Source organism: Strix uralensis, chromosome 5 (genome assembly GCF_047716275.1).
Source record: "Strix uralensis isolate ZFMK-TIS-50842 chromosome 5, bStrUra1, whole genome shotgun sequence".
NCBI lineage: Eukaryota > Metazoa > Chordata > Aves > Strigiformes > Strigidae > Strix > Strix uralensis.
In genome coordinates, this window is record NC_133976.1 from 58,060,964 (window position 1) to 58,078,061 (window position 17,098).

The 17,098-nt window shown below is 49.1% G+C and overlaps 2 protein-coding genes across 2 annotated transcripts; both read right to left on the reverse strand.

Moving 5' to 3' along the window:
• Nucleotides 1–3,933: 3,933 nt before the first annotated feature.
• On the reverse strand, nt 3,934–8,862 carry MIEF1 (mitochondrial elongation factor 1). The gene is made up of 4 exons (XM_074871118.1): nt 8,719–8,862; nt 8,382–8,562; nt 6,139–6,401; nt 3,934–5,030 (listed from the first exon to the last, which is right to left on the reverse strand). Exons 1-4 carry the CDS (start codon nt 8,860–8,862, stop codon nt 4,224–4,226), a joined length of 1,395 nt encoding a protein of 464 aa, XP_074727219.1. The 3' UTR covers nt 3,934–4,223.
• Nucleotides 8,863–10,211: 1,349 nt separating this feature from the next.
• MIURF (mitochondrial elongation factor 1 upstream open reading frame) lies at nt 10,212–10,914 on the reverse strand. The gene is made up of 2 exons (XM_074871119.1): nt 10,790–10,914; nt 10,212–10,450 (listed from the first exon to the last, which is right to left on the reverse strand). Exon 2 carries the CDS (start codon nt 10,422–10,424, stop codon nt 10,212–10,214), a length of 213 nt encoding a protein of 70 aa, XP_074727220.1. The 5' UTR covers nt 10,425–10,450; nt 10,790–10,914.
• Nucleotides 10,915–17,098: the final 6,184 nt, after the last annotated feature.

The following is a 17,098-nucleotide window of genomic DNA, read 5'->3' on the forward strand; positions in this document are numbered from 1 at the left end:
GTCTCACAAGACAATGTTGTCACCATAGCACGGTCTTCCCAGAATTAAGAAGCCTGGGATCCATCAAAAGCAACATCACTTCACGCTTTACTTGACATCCAGCACTTCCACCCCACCTTCCCAAGCAGGCACATAAGACTGGGTCTTACTGCAAAGAGCTTCAGTACACCAGACACAGGCCCCTGACACAGCGGCTTCCTCACTGCCGCAAGGCTGATGCATGGATAAGAGAGGAGCGCATTTGGCAGGGGAGAGGATTAGCACATAGAAACCAACATGTGACTGAGCAAGGGCGGGGAAGTCTGCACAGGAAAGTTTAAAGAGGCACAGAAGCCTGTGAAGTTTGTGGAGCTATATGAAAAGCAGGTGCCTGCCCGGACACGCAGGCTATCAGAGAAAGCATAGGAGGCACAGTGCCATGATTAGGCATCATCTTGTGACTGGTGCAAATGCTGCCAGGAGCCAGCACGCTGCAGTACCAAGCTGATTGCTCTCTCCAGACAAGCTGCAGAGCACTGAGCACCCAGAGCCACAAAGGGAAAGCAAGTAAATGAGCAAGGGTCTGTCAGTCCCCAAGCACTGGTGCAGAATTATATCAGCATAAAGGTGATGCTCTGAGACAAAAGCAGAGAGACATTCCTTTGTTTATAAACACACTAGAGACAAACAGGTTACTGTGGAAAGTATTTTTATTTCATAATTTCACTCACTCTGTCACAGACCATGCACTTAAGACTTCCCCCCTTTGCAAATCCACAGCCTCCAGGCCTGGAAGAGATGGGGTATCATTTCACTTCTCACTGTGAGTACCCACATGCTAAGAGTGAGGGCCCTGATGGCAGCTCACCAGAAGGCAGAAAGTAGCCTCTTGTTTCCGTAATTGTTTTTAAACACAGGAAAAGAAATCCATCAGACTTGAAGGATTAGCGGTGGAGCTCAGCAGCAGTGAAACCCCCAGCTGAGCAAGTTGGTCCTTGTCCTGTGGTTACAGGGAACAAAACAACAATCTCGTGGGAAACTCACGTGAGCTAAGCTACAGCAGAACACACCAAGGCATTCTTGGAGCCCAGGCAGCAACCAACTAAACACATGCTCTGGGCCTCTTACAATCAATTTGTCTCTGAGCTGCTCTGACAGGAAGGTGGCCGGGAGCTGCCCTTTTCACATTCAACTTTAGGTCCTCTTGCTCTGGGCTACAGCTTTGACTAGGAAGGAGCCTACATATAAGACAGCCCTCCAGGCCGTATGTCACCACACTACTGCATTTAATACCAAAAGGTGCCAGTTCGAAAGACTCTGCAACAGTCTGTTTGACCCACAGGCCGGGTACAGCATTCGTGTAAGTTTCCTGCATACTAACCCTACTCCTTCCCTGCCTCTGTTGCCCTTGTGCCTGACCCTGCTCTTGAAATACTCCTAGTTGCAGTGTCTCCGTGACCCATTACATCTTTGGCCTTTGCTGAGACTGCCACTGCCAGGGCAGCTGTTGCCCGCTGTGGTGGCTGCCTGTAGGAAGTGAACATTTGCCCCCTGAGAACAGGCTTGTGGCTAGCTCAGAGGGAAAAACTGAGACAAAAAAATGATGGAAGTGATTCAAGTGAAGTAGAGCCAAGTCTACAGAAAAGGCCAAAAGGTAGCTTCAGTCTCCATTTGATACACAAATTGAGCTCAATAGCAGCAAGAAATGGCCATAAAATATTAATTCATTAGGTTGCCAGGAAGACGTAAAAGCATTCATACAAAAAATTCTACACAGAGATACGTATGTGGCAACTGTTCTCGAGCCAGCTCACAGTGGCTTCCTCCTGTTTATGTCTTGCCTTTTCTGTATCTATAGTTTTAGTCATTCCAAACCATGTTGCTGCTCAATTCTGTGTGAAGACCATGGTATTGGAGTCAGCACCAAGTGAGGGGTGAGATCACACTGAAGAAATTAACTTAGGGGGAACTCCTGACAACCCAGATATTTTAATATTTTTATTGACCTTCAAGTAATAAAAGGGGAATTTCCCCCAGTAACCTATAGGCTCCAAGTCTCATCTGTCTGCTTTTAGGGTAGGAAGGCTGACATCAGAAAGGCAGCGGAGGGCAGGGAAAGGAAGAGGGGAAAAAATCTGGGAACCAGAGTGAAGAGCAATCAACAGCTGACCGACTCTGACTGCTGCAAAACTTACAAAACACAAAATCATACAAACAGAATTTCTGTTAACCTTTTATAGACTACAGACTTTATATACACACACAAACTTCAAAGTATGCATCTGGCAGTCTAGAAAATACCAGTACCCTAAGGATTAAATAATTTAAAATGCAATGTTGTGTTATCACTGTATACAGAATACTATCTGACACATTGTCTAAAATGGACGGATTGTCCGAGAAAGATGCTCCCTCCCTCATCTCACCAGCACTGCCTCTAAAAAGAAAACAAGGGCTAAAGACCCCGCTGTGGTTCCATTCCTGAAACTCACCTTGAAACTTCTCTGTCAAAGGAAGGAGAGGGGAAGTCCTGAGAGGAAGGGAGGAGAAAAAGATTCCTGCTCCCTCCAAACTCTGCTGCTGCAGTGCCCCTCTCCATTGGCTAGGGAAGCTGGACAGCAAGGGGAACAAAGGTGCTAAAGCTGAGAAAAGGCAAGTATGTTTCCATAATGATACCTATGCTAGACACAGCCTGAGACTCAGGAGGACACCCTCCCTCCCCCTTTTTGAAGGCAGAAGGCCAGAAGGCTTAATGAAGAGTGTAGAGTCTACAGTGCAGCAGCTGCCCCCCAAAAACCATACTGCAGTCCAGCAGCAGATGAGAGGGCAGCCAAGGGAGAACGGCCTGACAGCAGCCATCAACAGGAGGGGGCAGAACTGCATTACCAACAGGTCCAAACAGACAGAATGGGAAGGTGTACCCTCACCAGCTTTCCAAGAGTTTCTAAACTGGGAGCACTGGAAAGTCAGCACGTGGGAATGAGGAAGGGGACAGACAGCCTCAGTTCTGAGGTGGCTGGGGAGGGGACTAAAACACACACTGAGAGCATATGGCAAAGCCAACATATCTCTAAATGTCAGCTCTGCATATGTACCCTAATATCAGTGTATGGGACAAAACCTGGCTGATGACACCAGTTCAGTCCTATCACCTTCAGAGACAAGTGGTGAGAATCTGGCTTACGTGTGCTTATTACAAAGTCCTTTGAGGCATGCAGTCTTGCATCCACCACCTATAAACCAGAACAGCCATAAGCTCTTGGGGAAAAGATAAAAAAAAAAAAAAAAAAAAGTCCCTGTTCCCGTGTGTGTCTCCCACCCCTCCCCCAGAATCAGCTTCTCTTCCTCTAGGCCAGAGACATCTAAGGAGCCACCCTGTTCTCCATTCCCAGGGCCATTCCCACCAGCAACACCCAGCAGATCTGGCTAGGCAGGAATGGCAAGCCCTGCTCCTTCGGCCTCATCACACAGGCAGACCACAAAGGTTTGTTTCTTCCTCCCCTATGACAGCCTCAGTGAGAACTGTCCATACTGGAGGTTGTGCTGCAGCAGACTGGACAAGCATCAGCCCTCACTCCTGAACCCAGCTTGCAAAGGATGAGAAGGCTCTGTAGGAGCATGGGCACGGCCATTCTCCTATGCCAAGCTCTACAGCCCTAAATACTGCCAGTGTAATCAATTATGCACTCAAAAATACAAAAAAAAACCCTATCCAAAACATCTCAGTCTGCCCTGCATGACTGGGTCAAAGGGACCAGGGAAAAAAAAATTTTAAAAAAAGGAGACAGTGTAGTACAGCAGAGAAAAAGAAACATAGGGCAAAGTCAGACTGGAGGAAAGGAAGGACCTCAATGCAAGTCTGCTAAAATCATCACTGGATTTACCAGCCCAGTTCCATCTTCTTCAGACCAAAATGGACTCACTGCAGTAAGTGTACCACAGGAGAAAGAAGTGCATAGTTTCGTTTTATTTTTGGTAGACACTTAAACGTCCATAGAATTTATGGGAAGATCTTAGGGATGCAATTTTAGCCTCTTTTCCCTAGCCAATTGGTACTTGTTGGGACAGAGATGATGGAAATGGACCTGTAGCACCAAAAAATTCAGTGGGAGCACCAACTCCACAGCAGAAAATAATAATGAATCAAAAGGAGACAGAGAGAGAGAAGTGGAGGAGACATATTTCGCAGTAATCCAAGTCCACCTTGGCTAAACCCTCTCAATACTTCCCTAGGTAAGGCCTCATTACGTCTGCAGCAAGACCTCTGGCTCTGACAGAGAGCTGTAGAGGGTATAGCCCAACTCATCCACTTCTTCAGGGGTGAGCTCTGAAAACAAGTTCACCTTGGGGTTCAGAGCACTAGGGAGGACACCTGCCTCCAAGTAGCGGATCAACCCCTTCAGCGCCTGCAGGAAGCGATCAGCCAGCATGTCCTGGGACCAGTCGGATTCTTCTTGGGAGAGGTGTAGGATGACATTGGTGAGCTGGCTGGCAGTGAGGTGACCCAGGGCTGGGTTTGACTTGCATACTGCTTTGAAGATCTTCAGGCACAAGCAGCGGCAGCCAGAATCACACTGGTCCAGGGCCCGGAGGCGAGCTGTTTCTGCTGGCCGCAGGCTCAGTCGCCACAAATTGTCATTCTGGGCCAATCGATGGGGTTTGGCCACAAGGATGATGTCACCCAGTGTCAGGGATGGTAGGAAGTCAATAAAAAGATGCCGTTCTGGATCGTACTGGACTTCCAGCGTCAAATCTGCTGGGGGAGCTGCTGGACGGATCACATAATCCAAAAGAGTCCCAATTGCTGGCCAGTTGATAGAGCCAGCTACAACTTTCTCAAAGGTGTCTGCTACAGCTTTGGGGGAAAGGTAACCTCCCACCACACAGCGGTCCCAGTAGCTGCTCCCACGGGGAAAGTACTCTGGGTTTTCCCGACGCACCAAGTAGAAGCCAGGAATGTTCATGATAGTGTCCTCCCCAGGGATGCACGACCACAGGTTCTGCTCCAGCATCAGAGGCACAATGAGCTGGATGTGGTCAGCTGTCACTACCTTTCACAAGAGAGAAAAGTTGGTAAGAACAAGCTTTCTCTCTCCACACTCAGTTTTATTCATCACCTTTAGATAGCCTTCTGTTCAAAGGAACTTGGAATAAGGATTCAGCTGTCTCACTCTCCTCTCTGCATGGGCTTCACAGCCTCCCTTTGTCAAAAAACATTCTGAAGAACTATTTCCCATCATCAATGGGATAACTCCAAGGTATAACCCAAATTAGTGCTTATGTGGTATGTCCTATTTAGAGACCTTTAAATACTTCAGGACCTGACATGGACTGCATATAGATGAATCATTTTGCCTCCTGTTGCTTGAAGTCCACTCCTTGGATGTGAGATGCAGCTGGCCCAGGGCACAGCAACACCACATGATAATTTAAAACAGAAGGCAGAGTATTAAGTTTCTAGACAAGCTTAAGTTGCCATGGTTTAATTATCCCATGCTACAACTAGGTACTGCCCTCAGCCACATTGTTTGGAAAAAGGTCATTAATGATCCCTTTTCACCAATGTGATTAAGACCCCAGATCTAAGTTTCACTGGACACTTGACACTCCATTCCAGAGCTCTGACTCAAACAAAAAAGTGTGCCTCTGAATCACTCACTATAGCCATGGGCATCTTGCCATCAGGGAGATATGCAGAAGGGACTGCTGTCCAATCCAGGTCTGTCATGCATTAAAAAAAAAAAGAGCAGGGAAGACCTACATGAATACACAGGAGTTCTAAGGGAATATCATGTATTTGGAAGGATTTGGAAGGAGATAGAAGGGACAGAGAGAAAACAGAGGTCTATGGGAGAAACAGCAATAAAAAACACAGCTAAAGGGAGAGACAGAGGGGAAGAAAAGAAGGGCTGAGATAATCTGGAGAAATAAAACAGCAAAAAGCAAATGCTTTGCAGACAATACCAGAGCAGCCTGGTCATGCCTGTTCAAACAGTACTGCAAAAATCAACACCTGGCTCCACAGTGGGAAAGGTGACACCAGGAGCCTTATTACAGAGAAATGTTGTGCTGAGTCAGCACTGCCAACAGGGAAGCCTGAAATGGCCCTGCCTAGTCAGCCTTCTGAATAATAACCCATCACATGGCCCCAGGAATTACCTGCAGATCATCATACAGGCTGCCGCTGAGGTACATGTCACGCAGGGGCATGTCCGGCAGCTTGGCACGTAGGAAGCTGCGCAGCTCAGCACAGATATCCACAGCTGCTTGCTTGGCCCGGGCCTGCTCATCCGCTGGGATAGCTACCTTCCTCCGATAATAAGCAAAGAGCTTTTCTTGCAGAGACAGACGAAGGCGGGATTTTTTCAGCTCCACTTGACTCCTCTTGGCAGATGGCTTGGGCTTTGTGGGTCGGAAAAAGTCTGCAAGACAGAAGGGAAACTGTTGATCGTCTGCAGTGTTTCACTGTGAAGTGATCCGCAGAAGAAAATCTGCAGCGCAGAAGTGCAGCCTCCTAAGTCTCAAAAGCTTTCAGCAGACATTTTGCATGCTTGACACAGGCACCAGTCAAAAGGGAGGTGCTGAGAAACTTCAAAAGATACTACTATGAGCATCAGACCGGATGAAAACAAGTTATTAGATTTGGAGTTTAGCCAGAACAAGACTAATATTGTGTACAAGGAAGTAATTTTAATGGCTACATGGGCAGTACCACAGTTCAATGTAATCAAAAACTCAGCACTGTTACCAGTTCAGAAGCTTTCAACATGATACCAGACCAGTGGATAAAACACTCTTGAACAACCCTCATGACCTCATTAAATTTTTAACATTATAATGAATTTTTACAAATTATCAGCAAACCCCAGTCCTGACTAGGTTATGAGAGCAGAGATCATGCCACCTGGAAATGAAATAGTTGTTAGGAGTCTGATCAACACTTAGAAGGATGGCAAGATCTTGGGGCCAGCAGAGCCCCACTGAAAACTCCCCTCAAAGTTTCACTGGCCAAAGAACAGAAAGCACTCCCTTAGGCACAATACAGCAATACAGTGTTTTATGCTGCCAACTGCGTTATTAAGGAATGTCTAACCTGCACAGATTCTTGAAGCCCCTTTTTTTCTGACTGGTTTCCTAAAGAAATAAGTCAACGCTTTCCATCTATTTCAGACTTCTCTTAATATGGACCAAGAGTTTCAGAAGTTATCAAGGAGAAACAAGGAAGAATAACAGATCTAAGAGATCTGTGGAAGGGCTGTGGTACTTAATGGGTGCAGGAGAAACCCCCAAGTCAGTGGCCCCATTAAGGCAATCAGCTGTTGCACATTTGTGTGACAAGAGGCATTTGGCCACAAAGCACATGCAGAATGGCTGATGAAGCTGCGCACAGACCCATCTCGCCCAACCTCAGCAGCTGCTGTCTCTTGTCCCACTGGGGTCTTCTGGAAAGATTTCAGGTTTTGTGTGAAAGGGAAATAGCCAGCAAAACCATAGGGAACCAAGACTTCATTGCCTATTCATGAAAAAACGTATTTTTCCATCTTACGTTTTAATTTATTTTTAAGTCAAGATTGCAAGATGCCATCATCAATGGTTTTATTTCTCAATCTTCATCTTTGGGGACTCCAATCAAATGATCCAGACCCCATTTAACACAGCTGTCTAGTTATTTAATGTTTCCTCAGCAGAAAATCCACTGCCATCCTGAAGCTGACTTTCTTGCAGAGAATCTGGAAATCAAGTTAAAAGCTTGATCCCGATTTTTATTTTAAATCTCCAAGTGTAAATCTCCTGAAGTGCCCAGGGATAGAAAGTAAAATCAGTGAGAAAAAACAACCAAACAAATATAACAAACATTGAGGGACTCTAAGTAACTTATTATCCCACTCAGAAAGAGTGCAGGTCACTTTTTACAGCCTGATGAAGACTAACTCAGTGATAAGCAGCCCTAAAGAAGCAAACAGCGTTACGGAAATTATTAGGGAAACGGTAGAAATAATATAGGAAATACTGTTATAAATTACTAGTATGTTCACAATTTGAATATTCTCCTCTTAAAAACACAGAAACAAACTGGAATGGGTCAAAGAAAGGCAAAGAGCTTGAAAGGAATGGAATGGCTTTTTATTGGGCAAGATTGCATCAGTAAGCATCCAGCTTGAAAAAGAAAAGACTGAGGGAGAAAAAAGCTTAAGACCACGAAGTCATGAGAGGAATAAAGAATGCAAATAGATGACTATTATTCACTAGTTCCTGATTCGACCTCTAATTCTTGAAGTTACCAGTAGACATCAAAATCCTGGGCTAGACAGAGTATTCTCTTTCCTGTATTCCTTTAAATGAATACAGGGTTTATGAACCTGAATGATTCTGTAATGCAGGAGTATCACCCTGCTCCTTACCCGTGTCTGTGGCCGAAGGATCAGTAGGAAGGGTCTGCAGAGAGCGGCTGAGGTTAGTCTTCATGTCCTGGGTCAGTAAACGTGAGGAGCCACCCAACCAATTTGGCTCTTCCCAGCTTCTCTTTCCCGACTGGCTCAAGCGAGTGGGGCTGCTGGGAGCACTGATTGCCCGGTCGTACATCTAAAGCAACATCACCAGGCACAGTTTGAGTTGTTAAGGGACCAACATTTGCATTTTACCCAGCCTACTGCCAGCATCCTGGGTCTTTTTGTTTCCCACTCCTTTCCAGTGCCCCCATGCTCAGGTCCCACCCCACCGTCCTGCACGCTCACTCACCCGTTTGACAGCCAGTGTGGCGATGCCCAGCATAGCTGCTCCACCCACGCCCAGCACAAGCCGGGCATTGGACAGCACGAAGTCAATGGCTGTGCCGATGCCGTTGTCATCTTTTTTCCCTTTGCGCTGCCCAGCGCCTGCCATCTCATCTGGAAGGAGCAGGAGCATTAAACAAGTGAGTCAAAACAGAACTCTGACAGTTCACTCCCTTCTCCTCCACCCCATCCTCAGGGCTCTTGGGGTCTTAGCACAGAGCTGTAAGAAGGGACCACCTAACCCTGCAGCCTCTTTAATCATCCTCCTTTGAGGAGCTGCTTATTCCCAGACACACCAGAACAGTACTGACCAAGCTCTGCAATGACAACATTTCTTTGCTTCCAGGTCCTTTTATGACCTAAAGAAAAACCCAGATTTAATGTGGGGCTTCTAATCATTGATGCAGGTTTAATCATGCAATCATATAATGCTTTTTAAAAAACAAAGTAAGATTTACTTCAGCGATATTCTGCAATAAAATCCTGTATATCGTGTAAAACTCTATGACCATTCAAGTCTTCTTTTAATTTGTGTTTCTCAACCAAAGCATGGCGCTTTTTTATGCCAATTTATTTTCTTATTCTCAATCTAATGCATGTAATTTTGCTCAGAGGCGGCGATGCAGATGCTTGTCTCTTAACAAATCAGAATCTTCCCAAGAGTTAACAGGCAGTCTCGGCATCCACTCTCAGACTCATTTTTGGACAATGGCTGGTCCCAGATACTTCAAAAGACACCCAAAAACCAACAGTAGAGACCACAATGTACCACAAAGAGAACAGCTCCCTTGCTTTCACTGGACGTTTATGCCTGCCCTCAAGGCTGGTGGGTTTGACTCTCATACAAGTCACATATAGCATGAACATTAATATTTTCTTACACGTGTACTTTTGTTTTGCCCAATTCCCATTTAACCTGATCTTGATATTTAAATGTGAAGAGTCTCCCTGGCCAACTAGACGTGTAAAACACACTTTGCCACCGCTGTACCCATAGATGGATCCTCAGTGAACCTACATGAAAACACCAGGAAACTCTTCCACCCTGACTCGAAATTGGTTTTCTAAGTCAGTTTCAAAGGTTCAGAGCCTGCTTGACTTGGGTGGTTTAAAACTGTCCTTTGGTTTTCTGCGACCAAGCTGAAATCTCAGGAGGAATGCTCCTGCCTTGATGAACCAGGAATCCAGTCACTCTTCATTCACAGAATAAAACCACACTTTCACAAAGCTAACTGTAATAGTAGCATGAAGAACATGGTTGTATCATTGTAAATGACCTACCTGTGACCTAATGCATTTGTAAAGAGAACAGGAGAGCCCTCCTGGTGTGCCTGTGGAAGCACCTTCCAGACTTCTTCAAGACAATGGTGGGCAGGGAATATTAATCATCTCTTTTGGTTGGTGAGGAGATTTTGGAAGGAAGAGGGAAGTGGGGCCAAAAGGACCTACAGGGAATCTTTAAACCAGGCCCCCAAGTTTGCTCTGTAGGAAAGCTTGCCCCTTCTCCAACTGCCTTTCCTTGTCCTCTAGCTGCTGCAGTCCCCGATTTTTGCGGAACTCGCGGCGGATGAAAGCAAGGTAGAAATCCCGGTCAGTGTAGCGCAGCCCGCGGCCCTGGCGCAGCAGGGCCCGATAGAGGGTCAGGACAGCCTCCCGAGACCACGCTGCCATGGGGGACGGGTGCGTGGACGGGCGACCTAGAGAGAGGTGACAAAGTGCGGGATCCGAGTCAGCTTTTCCCTTCCCGAGGGACGCACCGGCCGCCGCCTCTCCCTCCATGCCTGGCCCCACAGACCGCCGCCCTCCGCGTCCCGGGAAGGGACGGGACAGCCTCTCTAGCGGCGCACAGGGCATAACGGGCCTTCTAAGGGCGGCAGGCCGCACGTCCTGTTGCGAGGGAACCGGCAGGCCCTGTGACCTGGCCCTTTGCGTGGGGGGCCGCCGCGGGGCCGCTCGCAGCACCCGCACCCCGCCGAGGTCCCGAACTGCGGTTGAGCCCGCGGAGGCCTCACGGGGACCGGCCGCATCACACTCACCGGGAAGGACCGGAGTGGAAAAAGGAATAGGCTCCGCGCCCCTCACAGCAACCCCTTCCCTTCGTCGGACCCCACCGCCGCCTCCCTCCCGGCACGGCTCCCGGGGTCACTCAGCAACATGGCCGACCCGCTTCCGGGTCGTGACCCGGTCGCGACCAATCATAGAGCGCGCTCGCCGGGCCCAAACCGTCCCTTCGGCGAAGGACTTCCGGCCGGCGCGCGCCCAGCGGGGCGGCGGCGCGGCGCTCTCTCCCCCTGCCGGCGGGGCGCCGCGCCTGCCGCCCTACGGCGAGCGGGAGGGGCCGCTCCGCGACGCCCGCCCGCGCCGGGAGGCTGCCCCCTGCCGGCGGGGAGGGGGTCTTGTCGCCCCCAATTGCGCCCAGCTGGGGCTGGGACGGGACAGGCTGGGCCAGGTGCTGCTCTGGTTTGAGGAGGCCAGGCCCTTCGAGGGGTGACAGCTTCCGTGGTGAGCCAGCTTCCTCAGCGGGGATGTCTGTGGGGAAGAGGCTGGGGCAGGGTGGGGGCCGGGGACACCCTGAAAGGCCATGGGGAAGGACTGAGGGGAGCAGGGGACAAGTGGGACCCCCATGGTGTGGCCTGAAGGGACCCAGGCTGGGCCTGGACAGCCCAGGGTGGAGCAGCTGCTTCCCACCTTGGCTTGAGCTGTCACTGCGGCAGAGACAGGAGTCTCCTCTTCCCCCTTAGACTTGCAGCTGCCCTTGAGGCCGGGGTGGACACCCATGCTGAATCTGCCTAGGAACACCAGGCTTGTTCTGCCATTGACAGTCTCGTTAGCAGCCTGGGCTTCATGCGGTGAAACAGGCAGGGTTGTAGGCCTCAGCAGCTCCATGTGCCTGCAAGCGTGCTTTCTGCAGCCCAGAACAGCGAGAGCACTTACAGGTATTTTCTTTAGTCATTCTGGCTTTGACAGGCCTAAATGCCATCCAATGTCTTTGTGTGAGAAAGGGGAGAGTTCAGCACGCTGCATCGAGTCAACATCCACAGCACAGGCTGTCACGGTCAGTCGTCTCTGGCTGTGCGTGCTGGCTGCCTAGGGTAATGTGGGGATAGAGAAGGTTTCTTTGGTGCTTCAGAGTAGACAGAGAGCAGTGGCTTAATGCTGTGTGTCTGAAGGTACCTCTGACTATCCTGATGCTTTTTACAGAACAACTTGTCAAATTCAAGCTCCTTATCTTTATCTCCAAGGAACCCTGGAGCCTGGTCTCAAAGTCCCAAGTGCTCTGGGAGAAGGGCAGTAGCTGCCAGCCTCTCTGAAGTCTGCCTGAGGAGATAGAAGGAGACTCCCAAAGTCAGGACCTTCCACCCCTCCGTCCAGGTGCAAATCCCCCTTTCCCATTCTCACCTTCTCTACTATATGCCTACTTTGGGGAGTAATTATTCCTCCTTAGCCATCTCCTCCTCCCCAGATCTTACCAAAATGTAAAACATAACTGCATATGCTGTGCCTCCCCTGGGGGAGAGAGTGAGAAAAAGAGCAAACTGTGTGTGACAGAGGAGAGCCACATCACTTCATGCACTTCTCAGTGACACCAGATATGAGAGCGTTAGAATTCAACAGGAAGAAAACCAGAAGCTCTGGACCAGCTCCCTCCATGCCAATCTCCTCTTGTTCATTTCCTTTCCGAGATAAACAACCCCAATCGTTTCAATCTCTCTTTATGAGTGAGTTTGCCATGCCCCTAATCAGCCCTTTCTGAGAAAGGCTGACTTGAACCGCAGACAGTATTCCCAGAGAGGCCGTGCTAGTGATTTACATAATAGTATTATCATATTTTCCATATTATTCTCCCCTTCTTCCTTCTGCATACTGATATTTTGTGTGTGCTTTTTTTTAACCTGCAGCTACTCACAGAGCCAGGGTTTGTGTGACATCCAGATCCTTTCTTGAGTTGCTAGAGACCGTCTGGAGCTTTGTAATTCTTGCATGCAATTTGTTTTTTCTGTCTTTGCACATGCCCAGTTAAACCTTGGTAAATGCATGGCGTTGCCCATTTGCCACATTTGCATTTTACTTACAGTCCTTTCTGATCTCCTCAAGAGTCAATAGCTTTGAGTCATCTCTTAAAAATGTTTGGTATACTGCTCATCTTTGTTTCCAGATCATCAGTTCATATACTGAGCTCTCCGGGACCTTGGAGGCAGCATTTGTATTCCCTACCCTTAACCTTCTGCCAGAATGAAAATCGATCTTTGAACCTTCCTTCCAGCTTCCTGCCTCCTCCTTGCGTTGCTGATCCACAGAAATACTTCACTTCTCACCACAACAGGGCTGTGTTGCCGCTGGGCAGGTGCGCTGATGAGCCCAGTCCCTGAAACTCTCAGGTCTGGATCAAAACTTGTGCATCTACGTGCAGCAAACCCCTGATGTGTTGTGAATGGGATCTGCCGGATTGGGCTGCACAACGACCTTGCTGCCCTCCCGCCATGGCATCCAAGGACTGCAGGACTCCATAAACACCCCCTCCCCAGCCTGGCCCCCTTGGGTTGCGCCTGTTTTAGTGTTTCTCTCTTTTTTTCCCTCTCGGGCTGGCCGCCAGCTCCCGGGCCCCTCACCAGCAGCTGCGTGTCCGTGTTGTGAACTCCTCTGGCCAGCGTGCCTCCCAACTGCGCCAGCCCCTCCAGGGAGGCCACTTGCTGTGCCCACCGCCTGCTCCCCACGCCCACACCATGCAGGCACCGGTATTCATTCATTCAGCCTGCCCCTTCTGTCTTGCAAAGACACTGCAAGCGCAGTGGCAGAGCAACACGTGACCGACGCCATCCCAGCTGCTATGTGAGTCCCGGACCTCTGGTGACCTGCCGGGGTCTGTAAACTTGAACTCTGCCTTGAGACAGTGACGCAACATCCTCTCTCCAGTGTTTCCCAACCTGGCCGGGTCCCCTGATGACCCACCGCACACGGCCACGCCAGCGGGGACCCACCCAGCACCCCCAAAGACTTGTGCTGCCCTGATGGGATGCTGGCCCCAGCACCCCATTGCCTGCAGAGCCCTGTTGCCTTGCGGCTTCTTTGCCCATGGACCCACTGCGAATGGGGTGGCCTCCGTGACTCCAGGCTGCATCCCTGCAAGAAAGGGAATTTACTTGCCCCAACGGGGTGAGGTGCAGGCGGAGAGGAGGGAGAACACCTTAGCTGTGTGCCTGGAGAACAATAACAGCCTTTGTTTTCACAAATGACTAAGTGAGCTTGGGAAATATCAAAGGCAACATGGGTGGTGGGGCACAATAACCATGTTGTTACCCAGGATAAGGCACAGACATAGCCCGTCCCCCACCTCCCTGGGAGTCTTTGGAGCTGCCACTGCTAGTCATCTCATGCTTGCAGCCGGTCCTCCCACTCAGGCGGCCACTGCCGCAGGCTCTGATGGCCACTAAAAGCAGCAAACTGCTGCCTCTGAGCCTGGCTTGCAGACACTGCTCCCAGGGCTTCCCATCACCCATTTTGAAAGGGCAGGACAATTCCCAGCCAGGGAAACATCCCTGTACTGCCCACCACCGGGCAGCAAACCCTCCCTGGGCAGCAAGCAGGTGAAAGTGATCCACAGAGTTGCAAATGGCACCGTGGAGGGGCTCTGCAGGGTCAGGAAAAAACCCTGCGCTTGGGAACAGAAGGCTGGCCTCTCGCAGGAGCCAGAAAACAATCCCAGAACACAAGAGGGAAGATGGGTAGTGAGCCACCAATGCCATCTGAGCTTGGGCTTAATATCCTTAATATCTTCTAGTATAGGCGTTTTGGCAATCTAACTCCATTCAACCGCTCTCTCTTTCATTGCAGCCCTGTTTCTTTACTTTTCTTGAGCAATGACAAGGAATAATGGCATTTGGGCTCCTGCTCTCCAGCTGCAATAAGCCAGGAGGGGCAGAGGGCCAAGGGTGGCTGCAGGTGGCTTCGTTCCCTGAACCCCCAGTAGCTTTGATGTTGAGCACACATGGGAAGGAAGACGGGTGCTGAGGGAGGAGAGACCACAGGTACTCAGCTGCCTTCCAAAGGGCATTCCTGATTCCAGATTTTAGTAACAGAGAGTAACTAGCCACTCCAGGGAGCCACACTTGGGGTATGTTTTTGCCAGGGGGCAAGACAGGAAAGGTTCCCAGCCCTGCTGCTGCTGAAGTGAGACTTTTCAGCTCCCCAACCTCCAGCCCTGCAGCCCAGGGGGCTGCAAACACTGGCAGTGGCAAGCGATCTCCTGTGGGATGTAGAGCTGCTGCCGCTGTGAGGGTCTGCACCAACGGTCACTGAGGAAGCTCAGTTTTATTACCTAACAAATTGAAAATGCTGCTGTGGTATTTTTGCAATTGGTCTGTGCACATCTTCATTCTCAGCACGACTCGTGTTTCTTCAACCAAATTTCCCTGTGACTGGGTTTGTTGGGGACTTTTTTTTTAATTCCCTGGCTAGTAAGATTACCCCCCCCATTTTTCACTTTGCACCACCTGCATGCTATAGAAGGTTTCCAGAGCCGTTTAGAGACCCTGCTTTTGTGAGGGCTCTTATCCTTGCAATTTTGCATCACTCTAACAGCCTCGTGGGCTTTCTACAGTAGAAGTGTCTGCAGAGAGCTGAGAGCTTGCAGCTGGTGACACCAGCCCCCTGATCAGGGCTGCACTCATTGACCCCAGGCTTTTTGTACTCCTCTGCCTACTGCATGCTGCGGTGAGGTCCTCCCAGCATGAACATGGGATTTTTGTTTGTGTAAGGGACATCTGGACTCACGGCATCATGTGGGGTTTGGTCCCATGTATATATATACAACCTGAGAAGGGCAGAGCTGCTATATCCTGCTGCTTCTCTTCTTTTTCTAGGTGAAGGCACCTATTGCACATCTTGTCCCATTAAGTCACAGGTCCTTAGATAGATTTATTTCTGTCCCATTTGGGGAAATATGTCTGGTTTCGGTTTTGCAGTAGTTTGACATTCACTTCTGGGTAACAGTTTGAGTCAAATGCTTTAAAAACACTGGGAACCAAACAGAAGTGGGTAGATGTTTTCTACATTCTTTTATTTTTGCGTGTGTGCCTGGTTCTTAGTAAGTGTCTGAGGAGAAGAAAAAAAAGATATGACTGATGATTTGTTCTCTCCCTTTGGAAAAGGTCCAGATAGGGCTAAAATGCCAGGAAAGAGTTTGCTGCATAGAGGCAAGCTTATAATATTTTATACATTCACTGGGTAACATATTTTCTTTAATTTGAGATCCTGGAGAGTCTTTTTAGATCTTTATTCAGCACAGGTTAGTTGCTCTTCTCAGTTTTCCTTATTTTTAGAAGGGTGAAGTGTTCCCAAATTAAATCCTTACTGGGATGGACTTCAGCCAACAGAATCCATGGTTCAAGCCGTAAGGCACAGGAAACATAAGAGTAAAACAATGGAGTTTTATTTTGTATTTCATTTGGCTGGTTGAGAAGAGATATGGCCTTGAAAGATTTGTATTCTTACATAGCTATAATGTATTTCAAAAGATGGTAAGGAATATTTTCTCTTCTCACTTTGCTTAAAAAAAAAGCATACTCAGAAATGCTGGAAATAACAGGACTGACAAATTTTCCTTAGTTCCAAGTCAGGGTTTGTGTTTGGGGTTCTCAGAGATGCTTACAGTAATGTCCCAAACATTAGCTGAAGTGGGCTTGTCCTTTACCCTTTTGCTGAAGTGCTTGTCCCTGCTGCAGCTACAAAGGCAAAGCTTGCAGCAGCCTGGCCCCAAGCCAGGTTCCTCTCCCAAGCATCCATGGGTTATATCCCTTATGTCAGCCTCTCACTTCAGTGACCTTTCTCCGGATGGGACAGTTTTGCACGGCTCCTCTGAGGCCATTTTGCAGCAACAGAGCAAAGCCCTGCAAAGCTTGCTTCCAGGTGAAGGTTTGACATAGCTGGGGTACGAGCGTGCCTGTGAGCCACAGAAACACATGCCACTGTCAGTAGCAAGAATACGCCTCCTTTCTGTCACGGCTGTGGCCAAATCCTCTCCGTGGCAGTGCTCTGGAAAGCAGGGCAGCCGGCGCCTGTAGCTGGGGGCACGTGAGCATGAAGCCATTTGCTGGTGACGCTCTCCAGGGCTGGAGTGACTCTCTCCTTGGCTGCTCCATGGGCTGCCTGCCGGCCAGCTGAAATCTCACTGCTTCCCCAGCTGAGCCACTAAAGCAGTGAGATTTAGAAAAAGTAATATCAAATTGGACTAATTAAAAATTAACTGTCCCTGATAAACAGCATATTAAGCTGTGCCCTTACACAGGGAACAAACATATCTGAGCAACAAAAACAAATAGCCAGCAAGACAGGCTCTTGGTATATCC